The 17,719-nt window shown below is 43.0% G+C and overlaps 1 protein-coding gene across 5 annotated transcripts in view; it reads left to right on the top strand.

The window, feature by feature from the left end:
• The window catches only part of MOB2 (MOB kinase activator 2), a 197,958-nt gene that overhangs the window by 142,071 nt on the left and 38,168 nt on the right, over positions 1-17,719 (top strand). Inside the window, exon 1 of one of the 5 annotated variants that reach the window (XM_006259671.4) lies at positions 10,312-10,526. The exons of the other annotated variants lie outside the window; for them this stretch is intronic. Coding sequence (XP_006259733.1) covers positions 10,417-10,526 — 110 coding nt within the window. The 5' untranslated portion in view covers positions 10,312-10,416. Of the gene's footprint in view, positions 1-10,311; positions 10,527-17,719 lie in introns of those variants that run through there. 5 annotated transcript variants of the gene reach the window in all.

Raw genomic sequence — 17,719 nt, 5'->3', positions numbered from 1 at the left:
CTTTGCAAATCCAACTGTTCTGCCTGTGGACAGAGGTAAGGTATCTACACCAAATAATAGTTTTGTTCTTGGTGCCTTCTATTTGAATGTCATAGCATTTTGCAGACTAAAAAAAGCTCACAGGAGCTATGCAAGAAAGCTGCAAACAGGGACCATTTAATTTATTACTGTATGCAACCACCTTTACATCTGAGGATCAGGCCACCCAGTGTCATAGAGTAGTATAGTACAGGCAACGAAGAACATGCTTTCAGGCAGAATATAATTAATGTTGGGGTCAAAATCCAACTCAGTCTGCACCTCTTGCAGAAAGCTGTGTGTGTATGTACATACACATGCATTTGTTAACTATTACTAATTCAAACTTCAGCTGTATATCCAAGGGCTCTCTTCACTGTGAAGCAGGGCTGTCCAACTCATGGCCTGCAGGATGCATGTAGTTCACAAAGACCTTAGTCTTCTGAATGTTAAGCATCAGTCCCGTTTTTTTGTATGCCTTGGTAAAGATGGTTGCCTGAATGTCTGTCTGCTTCTGAGTGAGCACACACTACCGCATCATCATCATGCTAGAGCTCGATGGCTGAGGTTGGGGTGGTCTTTATTTTGGATCAGAGGTGGCTGAGATTTAAACAGTTTGCCTTCCATTCAGTAGTTTAACTCCACTTTGACTGGATGCTTGCCGGTGGTCAGATGTAGCATCGCAGTAAGGAATATTGAAGAGTGTTGGAGTGATGATGTAGTCTTGCTTAACTTTACAGTAAGGGTTGCCAGAATCTGGAATGGGCTTCCAAGGAAGGTGGTGCTCTCCTCTACCTTGGGGGTCTTTAAGAGGAGACTGGACAAGCATGTGGCTGGGGTCATATGACCCCAGCACTCTTTCCTGCCCAGGGCAGGGGGTCAGACTCGATCTATTGAGGCCCCTTCCAACCCTAACTACTGTGAAACATATGAAACTCATGTCTTAACTTCAAAAGGATCTGTGACAGATCCATTATTGAAAAACATGGCTCACATACCACCATGGAGCAGGCAAAAAATGGTGATGAATTTCAGTGGGCATCTATACTTCAGAAGGATCCTCCACAGTGGTTCTCTGTTGACAGAGTTGAAGGCTTTCGTGAGGTCAGAGAAGGCCATGTAGAGGGCTGTATGTTGTTCCTGACATTTTTTCTGCTGCTGGTGAGCAGTGAAGATGTCAGTTGTGCCTCTTGATGCCCTAAACCCACATTGAGATTCTAGGAGGAGCTCTTCAGCAAATGGAAGGAGTTGGTTCAGGAAGGTTCTTGCAATGATCAGCAAGGTGATCTCTTTGTAATTTCCACACTTGGACTTGTCTCCATCAACAAGCTCTTAATGAGCAAACCCCAGCTCCAGTAATTCATATTCATGGAGGAAAAATCTGCTGCAAGGATCTCAGTACTTTGAAACTTTATGATGGCAACGGGAGACAGGAAAATGGGAGTGGCAGAAACAGCGTCTTGTGGACCAAACCAGTAACCCAGAGCTGCCTGCCCTGGCCAGAAATATGTGCCTGAGCTGCAACAGAAGCTATTCTGGATAGGCCTTGTCAGCCATCTTCGGACCCATAGATAAGACACTCATGGAATACAGTCATCCTCGACTGTGCGGGATTGCCAATGATGCGTCCACAAGGGGCCACCATTCCTCTTATTGCTCTGGCTGCTGCTGGGGTCCCTGGGCTCCCCTCTTCTTTTGGTTTCTGCTTTCTGCCCCCACCCCTGGGGATCGAGCAGCAGGGCTCAGGACTCTAGGGAGCCCCGCATGGCAAAGGGAGAGTATGGGGAGGCCCAGGCAGTGGCAGGGGACCCATACAGCATATAGCCTGGGAGGCTGCGGCATGCAGCCTAAGCCACTGAGAAGTTGGAAGGCTCTGCTGTGAAGTTAATCAGGACCTGTAACTTGGATGTTGTCTCTAACTCAAGTCCCAGCCAAACTAATGTACTTTTAACTCAAGCATGATAGTGCTTTTAACTCTTTAGCAGCTCACCTATTCAGAGAGCTAAAGCTCAAGATAGCACACGTTCGTCGACTGTTAATATGATAGCTCTGCAGTGTAGATTCATGCTAGTGCTAATAGTCATACTCCTGGAAAGGTAAAGAGGTTTTATTAGAGCTTGCTAGGGAAATTCATAACGAGAGCCAGCTAACTACAAATGTAGAGAATCATAAAATACACCCCCTGAAGTCTCACTGCCACCCAAGCAAATGTCATGGCTACGTGGACAGAAGCTTGAGTATAATTTTGCCATGTAACTGCTTTTGTTTGAGCTAGGCAACCTCAAGAGGAGTCACTAAAGTGTAAATAACTCATGGCAGACAAGGTTCTTTGGGTAGATGTGATTATCTTTTATTAGACCAACTAAATGGTTCGAAAAATTGTTATTTGCAAGCTTTCTGGTGCAATCACCTTTCTTCAGGCATAGGAAATCTCTACTGTACTGTGGCTCCAAGGAGTGGAAGAAGCCCTAGATAACTCGTATAAACCCCACGGGAAAGACCTGGTAAGCCAGAGGACAGTTTCTGCAGCCAACCACACGAATAGTTCTTAGGTACTTATAGATTCATAGATGTTAGGGTCGGAAGGGACCTCAATAGATCATCGAGTCCGACCCCCTGCATAAGCAGGAAAGAGTGCTGGGTCTAGATGACCCCAGCTAGATGCTCATCTAACCTCCTCTTGAAGACCCCCAGGGTAGGGGAGAGCACCACCTCCCTTGGGAGCCCGTTCCAGACCTTGGCCACTCGAACTGTGAAGAAGTTCTTCCTAATGTCCATTCTAAATCTGCTCTCTGCTAGCTTGTGGCCATTGTTTCTTGTAACCCCCAGGGGCGCCTTGGTGAATAAATACTCACCAATTCCCTTCTGCGCCCCCGTGATGAACTTAAAGGCAGCCACAAGGTCACCTCTCAACCTTCTCTTGCGGAGGCTGAAAAGGTCCAGTTTCTGTAGTCTCTCCTCGTAGGGCTTGGTCTGCAGGCCCTTGACCATACGAGTTGCCCTTCTCTGGACCCTCTCCAGGTTATCCGCATCCTTCTTGAAGTGTGGCGCCCAGAATTGCACGCAGTACTCCAACTGCGGTCTGACCAGCGCCCGATAGAGGGGAAGTATCACCTCCTTGGTCCTATTCGTCATGTACCTGCTGATGCACGATAAAGTGCCATTGGCTTTTTTGATGGCTTCGTCACACTGCTGGCTCATGTTTATCTTGGAGTCCACTAGGATTACAAGATCCCTTTCCACCTCTGTGCCACCCAGCAGGTCATTCCCTAGGCTGTAGGTGTGCTGGACATTTTTCCTCCCTAGGTGCAGCACTTTGCATTTCTCCTTGTTGAACTGCATCCTGTTGTTTTCTGCCCATTTGTCCAACCTATCCAGGTCTGCCTGCAGCTGTCGCCTGCCCTCCAGCGTGTCCACATCTCCCCATAGCTTTGTGTCATCTGCAAACTTGGACAGAGTACATTTCACTCCCTCGTCCAAGTCACTGATGAAGACATTAAAGAGTATTGTTCCAAGGACCGAGCCCTGCGGGACCCCACTGCCCACACCCTTCCAGGTCGAGACTGACCCATCCACCACGACTCTCTGGGTGCGACCCTCTAGCCAATTCGCCACCCACCGGACTGTGTAGTCATCCACGTCACAGCCTCTTAACTTGTTCACCAGTATGGGGTGGGATACCGTATCGAAGGCCTTCCTGAAGTCTAAGTATACGACATCCACCCCTCCTCCTGTGTCCAGGCGTTTCGTAACCTGGTCATAGAAAGAGACTAGATTGGTCAGGCACGATCTGCCCGCCACAAACCCGTGCTGGTTTCCCCTCAGCATAATTTGCCCTGCTGGGCTCTCTCAAATGTGAGCCTTGATAATTTTTTCAAAGACTTTACCAAGGATGGAGGTGAGACTGACTGGCCTATAGTTGCCCGGGTCCTCCTTCCTCCCCTTTTTGAAAATGGAGACCACGTTAGCCCTTTTCCAGTCGTCCGGGACTTGGCCCGTGCGCCACGAGCGTTCGAATATTCCTGCCAGTGGCTCTGCAATGATGTCGGCCAGTGCCTTCAGCACCCTCGGATGGAGCTCATCCGGGCCTGCCGACTTAAAGGCATCCAGTTCTTCCAAGTGACTCTGCGCCATCTCAGGGTCTACGCTTGGAAGTCTGGCGCCTTGCTGCTGCCTCTCTACAAGCCCAGTGAGAGACTTGTCATGCCCCTCGCTTAGGAACACTGAGGCAAAGAACTCGTTGAGGAGTTCAGCCTTGTCCCCCCTGTCTGTCACCAATTGTTTCTGCCCATTTAGCAGGGTATTCCTCCCTGGGCCTTCCTTTTACTCCCTATATATCTAAAAAACAATTTCTTGTTGTCTTTTACTTGGGTTGCCATCCTCAGCTCCATGGTAGCTTTGGTCCGTCTAACTGCCTCCCTACAAGCACGAGCAGAGGAGGTATATTCATCTTTAGTGATCTCACCTTGTTTCCACTTTTTATGTGCTCCCCTTTTGGCCCTTAGGCTGCCCTGGATTTCTCTGGTCAGCCATGGAAGCCTCCTGGCCCCTTTCCCACTTTTGCCTCGCTCGGGGATCGTCTTGCTTTGTGCCCGAAGGATTGTTTCCTTAAGGCACAGCCACCTTTCTTGGGCTCCCATCCCTTCAAAACTCCTACTCTGCAGTGTGTCCGTGACTAATTGCCTGAGTTCATTGAGATCAGCTTTCCTAAAGTCTAGCACTTTCACCCTACTAGTTACCTTACCCACTCGACCTCTTATGTTGAATTCTATTATTAGGTGAACCTTACTTGCTCAGTCTGAAGCAGAGTCATTAGTGTTATCACCTGATGAACTGCTACTTCCAGCCTATTTGCATTCCTTTGAAGTTTGTGTCCAACTACAGACATGGCCTCCACCCCTGCATAATTTAAAATTTGGTGAGAACGCAATACAAGGTTGTATGGGTGTGGGCCTACATGTTTTCCAAAAAATTGCTGGTGTTACTTACCCTAATGACATATATTCATTACCCTATATTCTGTTAGTCACATACTCATCTACTTTCTTATTTTTGATAAGGTCTGAACTGAAACCTGAAATCTCAGCTTCCCTGCTTGTTTGTATTTTGGGGGATAGACAAAAAAGAAAACACACACAATCTTTGTGTAATTCCTCTTGGCACTTGAACAATATTTTGAGACTTTGTTTCTTGGCTTTTACTGATGTGCTGCTCTTGACACCAGCAGATGTTTGTTTCTGGTGTTTGCGATCAATGATGATATTGTACCAGTTTTTCTCCCTGCCTCTTGCAGAGCAAACCACAGCGTAGCCGAAGCCAAGAATAGTGGTTGCTGGACCACGTGCTTCAAGTACTGACTCTTACCACTGCCACCAGAGCTTTTAGGAATTCAGTAGAATATTGATTGGTGTCAGTACCCTTTCAGCTCAGTTTTTGAGCATTCAGTTTAACAGACTTTCTGAAATACTTGCAACTGCCGAGTTGCAAGGTTTTTACTTTGCACTGGATGGTCAAGAGGTTGAGTTTTCACCCTGGTGTGTGTTCTGGACCGAAGCTGAAGTATATTTCTGATTTTCCTATTTTTTTTTAATTCAGCATCTCTATCTCAGCACTAAACGTCTAGAGGCTTAGTTCAACCTTTCTTTTTTTGTCCAAACATAAGTCTTTAAACACGATTCAAAGTACTTCTCCCTTGCTGTTATTTGGATGATGGCAGAGTGGAGATTGAAATAACTACTTTCCACTGTAAATCCCATGTGGAGGCAAACTGAAAGCTGTAAACATTCCTGCTGCTAATTCTATAGTGGCCCCAGAGCTCTTGGGACGCATTCAGAGGTAATTGGAAAGGTTACTTGGCTAGGTAGTAGCACAAGCACATTAAAATCAAACAAAAGGGGCAATTAGCTAGCAGAATTGAAGCATTACATGTCAGGCAGGGACGTGCAATAGTCTATGATTTAATTTAAAACAGAACTTTACGGCCTGACATCACAAGGCCTTATTTCTCGTATCTAAACTCTGAGTTGCACTTCATTCAAAATGGGCTCTGTGTTTTGTTTCTTACTTGCATTGTTCACTTAAATGAGTGGTTCTGACTTGGTCTTTTCTGAGCCTCTTGATACTATTATACTTCTGGCTGTTTTACACTTAACTCTTATGGAATCCTGAAAGAGGCAACTAAATAGTTTAATTGAGCTATGCTTGCTTATAAAATGGTTATAACTAAACATAAAGCATTATTCATAATATTTCAAAATATCACAGTTTGGACTTCATAAGTGAGCATTGTGAATGGGGTAAGGTCTGAGTTTAGATGTTATCCACCATAAAGCAGCTTTCTCTCTGTGCTGGTGGTAGTTCAGATAAGCATAACAACTTGCCATCAATATATCACATATGCATGTTTTATATGTAGATGGCAGGAAATATGTCCTTCCCACTGTTTATCCTATGTTCTCAGTTTCCCATATATCATCATTCATCAGTAGTGTTGACTCGATTATTTACTCTTTTATGTAGTGATGTGTAATTCTTTTACTTGGATATCTGTAATACTGCTGCATAACGAAGTACACTTTTGTGCCTGCAAGCACCTATGTTTTTAATGGGGAGAATTCTCTAACTTCTAATGTGTTGTTCCCTCCCCACTCCACCCCCTAGAGGAAAAAAAAAAACCCTCTGCTTTCTACCACTTTCTGGGGTTGAAGGTCATATAGGAACCATTTTGTCCACTACTGTAAAAGCACCTATCGTACTTACCCAAATCCAAAGCAACTTTGAAATTAAGGTGAGCCCTCTCCCCCCCTCCCAACAATTATATCCTATACATGGAAGGCTGTAAATGTATAATTGTTGGGGTGGGGGTGTCTTAAATTAGTCCCCCCACTGCTGTGGAGGGGAAAGCAGACCCCTGCCTGTCTCTTGTCAGTCTTTGCCTTCCCTCTCCTCTCCCTGCCCAGCCACTTGCTGCTTCTTCCCTGCCCCCCCCAGCCACTTACCCTGTGCCACTTACCCCATCCATTTGTCTCTGAACATGTGATTCAAATATCTTGTTTTAAAACACTTAAAATCCAAAGTTATGACTTCCACAGCACCTGACTCGGCCATGTTTTGCATGTTTTAAGTTACTAAATCTGATGCCATACACCATAAAAATATACATGCTCGGGCTGTGTTTCCTAAGATAACTTTTTGCTTGCGACCTCATGATTTGGGGGCATTTATAATTAGAACCCATGAAGTAGCATTTTTTTTAAAGAGACTATATTGGGTTTTACACTAGACTGTACCAGCCACCCAAAAAGGTATGTCTTGTCAGGTTTTTTTCTGTCCAGTTGGCAAATGAAGGAGAGAAAAAAAAAGGATTGTTTCATAGGGTGGTAAAAAAAAAAAAAAATGCATGGAAAGTGGAAGTGGTGTGTACTGTGTACAGCAGTGGATCATTTAGTATATCAAGGGTGTAAAAGAATAGTCTGAAAACGTCATGTCATAAGTTTCTTCACTGTCACTATTTTTTTCCTTGAGACAAATCACAGCCTCTAAAGGCTGTCCTCTGTGTAGGGGTGTTGAGGGCTTCCATCTCTGCATCATAAATATTCTAGCATTCTTGGTAAAACTATTGTATTATCATAGCACTTTATTTTGGTTTGATCCATGGACTCCCTTTTAATTTACCTTGGAAACAGCAGCTGTCTCCTCACTGCTTATTGTTAGCGCAATAAAAAGATTTTTGTCAAATGCTAGTTTTAAACCAGGTTTTAAGAGGCCTGAATTGTTTCTGTATGGACTTCGTTTGTGAATAAAAAGTATATGGGTCTGTTGCAGGTAACCTGCCTCATTCTACTTGTACTCTTGTTGTTGGCTTAGTGACACGTCTGTGGATGCTTGCAGACGTGGGTCCAGGGGGAACAGCACTTCACTTTCAGCTTGGTACGCCAAGCACATCCCATGCCTGGAAGAGCAGTTGAATCAGTTTAACCCAGCTCGCCCAGCATCAGTATAGCTCACAAGCTTCCATGAGGCTTTTTGGCTTTTTTATATAGTAGCTGATTTGAATCAGCTATTCTATAAAAATGCCAAAAGGCCCCGCTGAAACATGCAAGCTATACAGACACTGGGAGGGGGATCAAACTAATGTGATTCTTTTTCTGGTAAAGCACTGGTTTTGTGGGGGAAGGGAGAGGGGCTTCCCACATCTGTCAGCACCCTGTGTTAGTTATGGAGAAGATTGGGTGGTATGAGGCTATTCCAAGAGAGGCCTGGTTTGTCCTTAAGATGCAGGGTTGCAATTTGGCTCTTCTCATCTCTTGCCTGGCTCCTGGGAGAAGTGGGGAAGTTATTTAACATCTCAGATGGATCCCCTGAAAAACAGGGACAACACTGTCTTCCTCTATGTTATTTCTCAACCTCAGAAGGACGCTGCAACCAACTTGATTGGCATTTGCAAATCTGACTTCTGTGGATAGAAGGTATTTCACAGAACAGTTATTTTGCACCTTTTTGGGTGTTTGGATGATGGAAAGTAGCAGGCTCCCCACAGGTGTTCTCGTGCACCTATATGGCGGTGACCCCTTAGGTTGCTGAATATACACCATTAACAGCCGCTCCTGTCCCTTCTGACTTTGTTTTAAAGCAAGTGATCTGCTGGTGATGGTCACGTGGATAGCATTATCAGGACTTCGTTTAGTTAAAGAAGGATACATGCAGGAATGTATCCTTACCACAGTAAACCAGTTTCTGTTTCTGGAAAGCTTGGCATTTGCCAACTTGTTTTCAGCCTGCTCCTTTCGAATGAATGGAGTTGCTGAATGAGATGCTGTGTGAAGTGGAAAAAACACTGGTGGTGGGTTACCCTCTTACTTCCAGTCTTTGGGAGGGTTTGGGGTTTGTTTGTTTTTTGAGGTAATTGTTCTTGTCACAATCTGAATGATGACGTAGGGTTTTAGATCCATGCGACTCATTTTAGCTCCTCATTTTGTATTATGACTTGACTACCTTTCCATCAGGTAAATCACTGCCTTGCCAGGTTGCAGGTATGCATCTGATCTGGCATCTATAGCTATACATTAAATGGATGTGCATGTGCCCAAGGTAAGGGATCAGATATGCAGCATACACCTAAAAATGTATTAATGGATGTCTGAAATGGAACGGAGTGTTAGTTGGACCAGTGAATATTGTAAATGTGAGGGAGAGACCACTTTTTTCTTACTTTTCCCCTCCTTCTATCTACACTTCTACAGGATTCCTTCATTAGTTAAGGATCTGGATTCTTTCAACCATGTTTTTACAATGGAAAATCATATGTCCGATATGGAACCAATATAATTCACTTATGTAACTTTGCAGAGCTGTGGCTCACATATGCCATGCAGGTCTCTGGAGAGAAACACGCAACCTTGCTGACAGTAGGTCTTAATTATTCCCATTTCTAACAAGTTTCCAGCATGGTTATTTTATTAGCTTGTGCACAAGCTGCAGACAACAGTGTGTTTGTTCCCTGTCTAGAGACCCTCTGATCCTAGATTGCCTTGTTTGCTTATTGGCTGCCTTTACAGTGTTGAACTGACTTGACTTTGATATCAAAATGCCTAAATGGCAACCGGGGCAATTGTGCCTTTGCTATGGAGGCTTTCAGGATGACCACAACTACTCCACATGCATTTGAACTTGCTTGTTCCATGTCTTGTAAAATGAAAGTATTTTATTATTTCACAGATGTGGTGTTTAATTATTTTGTTTCCTGTGTTTGGATTCATCTCTTCATGTAATATTTCTCCCTCCATTATTTCTGCACTTAGTTCTAATTTGTCATTGAAAAGCTTTGCAAGAGGACTTGCTGAAATGAGGTTATTAGACATAGGGTTTGCTGTCTATTCCAACCCACCCATGGCCACAGTTAAGGCTGAGAATAGAAGTAGCAAGGTACGAAGCTGCATATGAAAGTGCTGCTTGTTTTCCTCTGTAGGGGTTAATGCAGTATCATTCCCAACACAACATGCTAAGAGCTTGGCTGAAAGAGGCTTACTTTTCCCCCACACTACTACTCTTGTCTTGGTGCACGGCCGGCGCCGGTTTGAAAAGGGCAATTCAGACACTCCCTTATTGGCCCTGGCTCCTCAGACTTGGCTGTGGCTCAGAGTATGTAAAAAGGAGCAGCTGTTTGTCTCTCCAGCTGAGGGTTTGTGTGTGTGGGGTTTTTTTTTCCACTCTTACTGTTTGCCTATTGGTGGAGGAAAATAGGGAGGGAGGCCTGGATGAAGTAAGCTGTGTACACTCAGTGAATGTGGTTGGACTCGTTTTCAGAGGGGGAGAAGCAAGCTGGAAGAGTGGAAGAGAGTCTGTGCTGCCCGTTCCCCCAACTTTTTTCCCTTCCCGTCCCCATTTTCTCTTTGTACAATGGTTGGGGATCATTGTAACCTTTCCGGAGAAAGGCCCGTACTCTCCCAGAGTCCCAAAACTGGATTAAGCTGCAAAATGGTTCTGCAGGCGGTGGGCAAAGTTCTCAGGTAAAAAACAAGTTTGTCAGTGTTTTAAGAAGTAAAAGGGAGAGGCGGTACAGCATGCACAGCTAAAGGGGCATGTACTCTGTTTTGCTGGTGTAAGCAAGTAGGTAAGTAATGGGGGAACTCTTCAAAGTAGAGGTTTATTGTAAGCAGGCAGGGGAGGACTTGGTCCTAAGGTTGCAGCTGCCCCAGTGACTTGATTTTACCCAATACTTTTTATCCAGTGAAGTCAAGTTTTGATTTGCTTCTGTATCTAACTAGCATACATACTGTATAAAGATGGATTTTCTAATATTAATAACTTCTCTTAAACTTCTATGTCACGCTTACACATACTTAAGTACAGTACAATACTTGTAGCCATCCAGAAAGATCACACACCAGCTGCAGATGCTTCCTCAGCCTGATGAAGGGTATTTATCCTGAAAGCTTGCAAAGAAGACTTGTTCCAACTACTTGAGTTGGTCTAATACAAGATATCAGATTTACCCAAAGAACCTTGTATGCTTATTTGTTCATGCTCCTGCTTGGAGCTCTAAAAGCCCTACATTTCAGTGGTAGCTGTTCTTTATTTTTTTTTTTCCCCCACCAGTAATGTTAACTGAGCAAGGCATCTGACTCCAAACCTGAAAAGGTTTCATGTGTATTTTGTACACAAAGTGTGTGCCTCTGTGTGTGGGGGGGAAGGGGGAGAAAAAAGAGAGACAAAAAAATCTTTGGCAAGGAAGCAAGTAAACCTAGTGTGTTGACAAGGGACAGTTCTTGTCTGTTCTGAGTCAAGGGGGGAGATTGCAACACAAAGTCTTTTACCCTCCAGTATTGGTAAACAGCTATAGTTTCTCATTTTGGTTGAATGAATTGAGATATTCTGCGAAGTAGCATGGAATTGGTGCACTGCTGCAAAGAGGGGCTTTGTGAGTTGCGTAACTCTTTATTTAGCAAACCCCGTTCTGTGGCTGTTTTCCACCATTGATGACTAACTTTTCTATTGACTAAACATTTTTGGCATGATCTCTTCTCTTTCTTTCTTTATGCATAGGTTGTCTTGCTCTGCCATCTCTGTAATTAGACTAGAGACATGGATTTCTTAACACTATACTAGTACCTTGACCACTAACTAAACTGAAGTGAGAAACTGGACTGATATGTGCCTTGACTTCGACTAGCGACGTTTACCTGCACTTAAATTAAATGGATTGTTTTAAGTTTATTTTAAAGAACCACTGTATTGCCACTTTTTGTAGGTTCTTTGTCATTGACAGAGGAGACATTTTTAAAGAATATAAGATTCCTTTCCTGCCTTTCTGACGACTTTTAAACTTTCACAACTGTTTCACATTGCTTCTTTGTTTGCAAGCTCTTCCATCATTCAGTCTGGTGCTATCCAGCAAGTTGTATCATAAAATACTTTGGCCAGAGGCTGGCTATTCATGTTGTGAACCTTTTGAAGTTTTGGTAGCATTATGTTGGCATCCTACCTGAGATGTAGATAGATCTGTGTGTCTCTAGAAAAGCATTGCCAAAAGCCTTCATTTGAGGTCTGTAACAGTTGATTTTAAAGCTTAGGTGACTTCCCCAGGCTTGTGAGTGACCTGTTTGTTTGTTTGAATAGTTTTGAAAAGTTGTAATGTGTACTAAATCTGAAAAAATAATTCCCTCCCTCCCCCACCATCAGCGTGCATATCGCATTTCCATATAACTTGCATTTCAGAGCTATTAATTTCTTCTGAAGCTACTCATGTTCAAATTACTCAAAGGCATATTCCAAAACCTCTAGTATGAAATAAGGAAAAAGCTGTTATACTTTAAGTAACGTTTTGGACTTCAGTATTGTAAAAGGAATAGATTAACTTTTCTGTGTCTGGCTTGCTTTTGGGCAGGTGTTGCTGATAGGTGAATTAGTATTTTGTGTTGCCATGAACAAGTACTAGCCCTTTCTCTTGGAGTCAAATGCTTCAAGTCGATGGCCACTGTGGCTTCATCTAGTCTCTTCATTCTGGTCCATCAACTTTTATGTCCAATAAAATAAAAATATCAAATTACAATACTGTCCTGTCATGAGGTAGCACTGGAGAGCGGCCTAAGTCAATGTAAGTCTCTCTACGCATACACCACCATTACTGCTGTTTTTATGGAGTTGCATGGGTTGAGAAGTAAGCCTCAATTTTTATGATGTCAGTGCAGCCTGACACAGGGCTCTTCTCCTAGCAAATCCGTTGTATTTTTGTATAACTCTGAAATGTTATGATTAACTCTTTCCTTTTGAACCTTCAACTTTGGCATGTATTTTGTTAGCTGGTTCTATAGGTTTAAGTCCTGTGGGGTAATAGGTGTCAGGTAATGCGTCTCATTTGGAAGAGAACGGTGCGGCAAGATCAATACACATTTTAAGAATTGTATTGAAAGGAGATAAATTGGGGAGGGAAGGAAAAGTCTGACATAGAATAGAGGGAAGGAAGAAGAAAATACAGGGAAAGGAGTGAGAGGGAAGGTGATAGCAAGGCATTCAAGAAAGGGAGAAAAGGAACTAGGAGGTGACTGGGGAGTATGTAAATCAAGATGTCATATAGCAAAGAAAGGAGAGTTGGGAAATGAAACCAGAAAGACAAAAGAAGCTATACCAAAAGGGGTGGATATGTCTTCAGTCCACTTGTAGTTATTTTTATTAAACCTATGATTGTGTTTAATAATTTCTCTAACTTCCAGGGGATTAAAGTAATTTGTGGGCAGTGCCTTTACCTTTGATGCTCAGCAAAGCTTGTGAGCTTTCTGTAGTATCTAGTAGTCTGGGTTTACTATCCTTTTTCCAAGGACTCTGAAATACCGTTAGAACATCATCTCTTGGTGTAGCTAAAAAGAAGCTTCATTACTCCTTAGCAGATTCTTTGTTAAGATTCCCCTACAACAGAATAGGCTGTCCAATACAAACGTCTTTTTTAATTATGTTCATTTCAAAATCTTCCCTTACTGTAATTAACTCTGTACAGTTATTCATTCAGTAGCTGAAAGAAAACAAATGCAATTATTTTTGTTCCTTTGGTTTGTTACTGGATGGTTGTGTTGGAGGTGGGTCAGGCAGGGGAGGATAAGATTAATAAGGCAGATGCTCTTTAACAGTGGTTTTTTGCTACATTTTACCCATTTCACATCGTTCCTCAGATTTTAGTAAAACAGAAAAAGCAGCAGTGCATTACTAGACTTTTTCAGGGAAGCCTGCTTTTTATTTCTACTAAATAATCAAACGATAGAGGGAGGAAAGCTAATCTTTCCCTGTGTTTGTTTTGTTGTCATTAGTAATTGAGCTGGGCCACTTGAGGCCTTGATCCTTTCCCGAAGTTGTACATTAAAAAAGGATTGCAGGATACAGTTTTCACTACCTGCATGAGCGTCTTCATCATGTGATTAGACAACCAAGTGTGATTCAAAACCAGAGTTAGCAGTGGGAGTTGCGTGTGATGTGTCTGCCTTTCCTTTTGTCAGTTCTGACCTTGTGCAGACAATATTTGGAAATTTACTTACTTGATCATGTGGCATCTCCTCCAGTGCATTTCCTTTTTAAGTCTTTGGTGAAACCTATTAATCCTGGGTTGGTTGTTTTGGATCACAGCCATGTTGCCATGATGTAAATTGAGGTTTTGCATTCATTGTGGTGTCATTGTCTGTTAAAATACTATAAATTGTGTGTATAATGCTTTATTCTAGGCATTTCTATTCTCAGAGAATCTGTCAAAACACCAAACAAAAAATACTCTAAAAACCAGGCCACTTAACTCTCCTCTGTGGCTAAAGCTTCCCCTTCCTTTGTAGCCAGATGTAGGAGATGATTTGGAAATGAGAAAGGAACATATGCATCTCTTGTCTTGTAGGTTAACACTTAGCTTTGTTTGCAAAATGGCATGCTTCCTGTTACCATTCAGGGCTGTGATCCCATAACTTGTCTTGGTGGCAGTTTGGTAATGACCTCTTAAACAAATTAGGCTTTTGCTCTAGGAGTCTCACTGTGTGGTATTTTTCTTGTATGGTAACTACAAACAAATTTGCAAAACCAGTTTCTACTTTTTATTGAGTCTTCTCAAGTGCCAATAGGGAGGATAAAAAGAAATCCAGTGGCTTAATTTTGACATTGTGCTTTTTCACAATCCTGTTCTCTCCTAGAGGTCATCTTGACGTGGGATGCTGCTCGCTTAGATTGGTTGCGTGGGGAAGCAATGTGTATGTACAGTATAGGCAAAATGTCTGCACCATATTGGTCTTTCATCAATATCTGTGAGGGCTGTTATAAACCAGTAGAAATGATTTAAATGAGATTATGCCTGCGCAGTATGGGTAGGGCCAGACCAACCTTAAAAATATTTTCTGGTTTAAGTTAGGCTAAACATCTTAAACACCATTTGGCCCACTGTCCACCATTAGACAATGCGCTATCTAGAAATGTGTTTACTATTCCCTAATATGGATAAACTGTAGCTGGGACCAGAGACTTATAGGTTAAATACCATTTACGACTGCCTAGACTATTTTCATGGGTTTTTTTGTTTTTCTAACTTTCCATTGTACCAAAATAGCTCAGAAGGGGGAACATTTGTGACGCAGGGCGAACTGATGTCTCCAGTTGCATTGTAGTGTCTCGCTTTAAAAAAGGAGTATGATTGCCCCTTAATAAAAATCATTGTTCGTTCTTCATTTCATAATTGCAGTGGATCTCAAGCTTTTTAGATGCTAGGCAACCTTCACTAATCTCAAGGCCTCCCTTGGAAATTGTCAGCTCTTAGTTTTCACTCATTTCTTGGCTGCTGAAAAATAGAGCAATTTTTTGGGTGCAGAAAACTCAGAAAGATCACAAAAGGTTTCTTATTTGAAATCTTTGGGTTTATCTTGTGAAATTGTGTGTGCACACCTAACAGTGTGCAAACTTGTGTCACCCTTGAAAGGGTCTTGGGCTACCCTGATGGGAATCGCTGCATCATTGCATAATCAAGAAGTGCTATTGAGGGACTCATGTTAGGCACTAGGCAGGATTTTATTTTCCACTGCAGGAGTAGGAAGTAGTATATAAGGGATTTGTGAGTGATATTTTTTTTTTTTAACTTTGTTCATGTGAATGAAAATGTTAGCCAAAAAAACCCCCATTGGAGACCATTTCTAGACAAAGAAATTTTCCACTAAGCGCAGAATGGATACAGCGTTCTCCATGCTGCTTTGCTAATAGGCTTAGTATTCCCTTGTGGGGAGGCCATCCCTTGAGATAAAAACACAGCTGATTCAGCCCTTAGCAGAACAGTTGCTTCTGGTGGTGGTAGTGGTATGGCTTTCTTGGAGTTCACTTTAGAACTCGCCCATTAATACCCATCAGATTACTTTCTGTCAAAGTATACTAATAACTTGGTCTAGCTTTGGGGCTGGATTTGAAGTGATGTTCTAGGTCAGGGGTGGCCAACCTGCAGCACAGCTTGTATGTGGCATGTGGAAGACCGGTGTGGGGGGGCAGGCAGCACAGTGGCAGATAGGGCAGGGGGCAGAAAGCAGAGCAGCAGATCAAGCAGGGGAAGGGGATCAGAGTGGCACTCAGGGAGGATACAAGACTAATGTGGCACACCTGCAAATTAGTTTAGCCTCCACTGATCTGGAGAGAATTGGTGTCCCATTACTAGCAGCCTAACCAAATTGAGGCAGCAGACAGGTTATTTTGCAGGCCTATCGCGTTGCTGGTCACCATTTTCATGGGTTTATTGTGGCAGGGCCCCCCATCTCTGATTGGCTGAGGGCCCCTGGCAGTCCTGCCTCTCACTGCTGATTGGCTGAGAGGTCTAACCTTCATGCAGCCCCACCCCTCACTTGTAATTGGAGGAGAGGGGTGGGGACACAGGAAAAGCAGCCTCTCAGACAATCAGCAGCAGAGGAAGGAAGGGGTGGCCACCTTCTTGGCTCCTCCTCTTCATACTGGCGGCTCCCCGCCCCCCCGGGTATGCTGCAAAGCCCACCAGGGAGCCAGCATTTTATTGTTAGTAAGTCTTTTTTCCAGTGATTCTGTGCAAAATTGCAGAAACCGCTTTTTTATGGTTTCCACAGAAGTTGCAATTTGAGTAGGTCCATACCCATTACCAACCTACTGAGTCGTACAGTCCTCTGTCTCACTTGAGGTGGCTGTCTACTGATTGCCTACTAGCTTGCAGGAATGTCGTGACTCAAGCATTTATAAAACTGAGCTGTTGTCTGGTGTTAGATAAATGAAGAAGAGTTGGTTACATACTTTGCCTCCTGAGAAATAGTAACCAGAGGGATATGACTATTAAAATTATTTTTTCTGTATGAAATAACCCTCTACATATTTTTTTTTTTCTGTACTATTAGAGGAAGAATGTCTGAGTTTGGAGTAGCAGTACTTCTTTGGGATCTGATAATCCTGATGTATTCTTATCTGAAGATGCATCTTTGAGGTTCTTTCTGTCTTTCAGGGTCCTGTCTTTTGAGGATAAGACTAAATCACAGTAATCTGAATGGTTCTGCCATCCTTTAGCTCTTGATTTCTTGTTAAGATTTTCATTATAGGAGTTGCTTTAGGTTTTAGCTTCTCTTAACTTCTTCCTAGACCAGCAGTTCCCAAACTGTGGTATGCGTCTCCCCCTGGGGGGGGTATGCAAGACATCTCTGGGGGGTACACGGGATAAATTTGTGTAATGGCAGATTTAATTGTCATTATAAAAATAACCGGCATTTAAGGGTCTAAAATATAAAACCCTATGTTGGTGGGGGTACTCAAGCAGCTGGTAAATCTGGAAGGGGATACACAAGAAGAAAAAGTTTGGGAACCTCTCTCCTAGACTGTGAGCTCTCCTGTACTTAGAAGACATTAAATAAACTGTGTTCTTTTTCCTGGGAGCTCATTGAAATCCTTGATTGGTTTCTTTTTATCTCTCATTTTAATGACACATCTTTCTGTCTCCCCTGATGTTGGAAAGGGTATGTGTCTCTCATATTTCAGGTATGCGCCAAATATTGTGTGATAGCCATCTATGCCAGGTTTGTTCACTTTGTATAAACTCTCCCACCCTACCCCCCTGCAAACCAGAGCTTTTCCTGTTAATATATGTATGGCTTTTTTAACTGAGATGATATAACTCAGGACAGATAAATCCATCCATTGTATAGCTCAGATGAGTAATTTTCTAATCTCATTTTTATGGCTTGCACAACTG

This window comes from Alligator mississippiensis, chromosome 2 (assembly GCF_030867095.1).
Source record: "Alligator mississippiensis isolate rAllMis1 chromosome 2, rAllMis1, whole genome shotgun sequence".
NCBI lineage: Eukaryota > Metazoa > Chordata > Crocodylia > Alligatoridae > Alligator > Alligator mississippiensis.
Note: the sequence above shows the minus strand (reverse complement) of the source record. Positions and strands in the feature narration are given on the sequence as shown.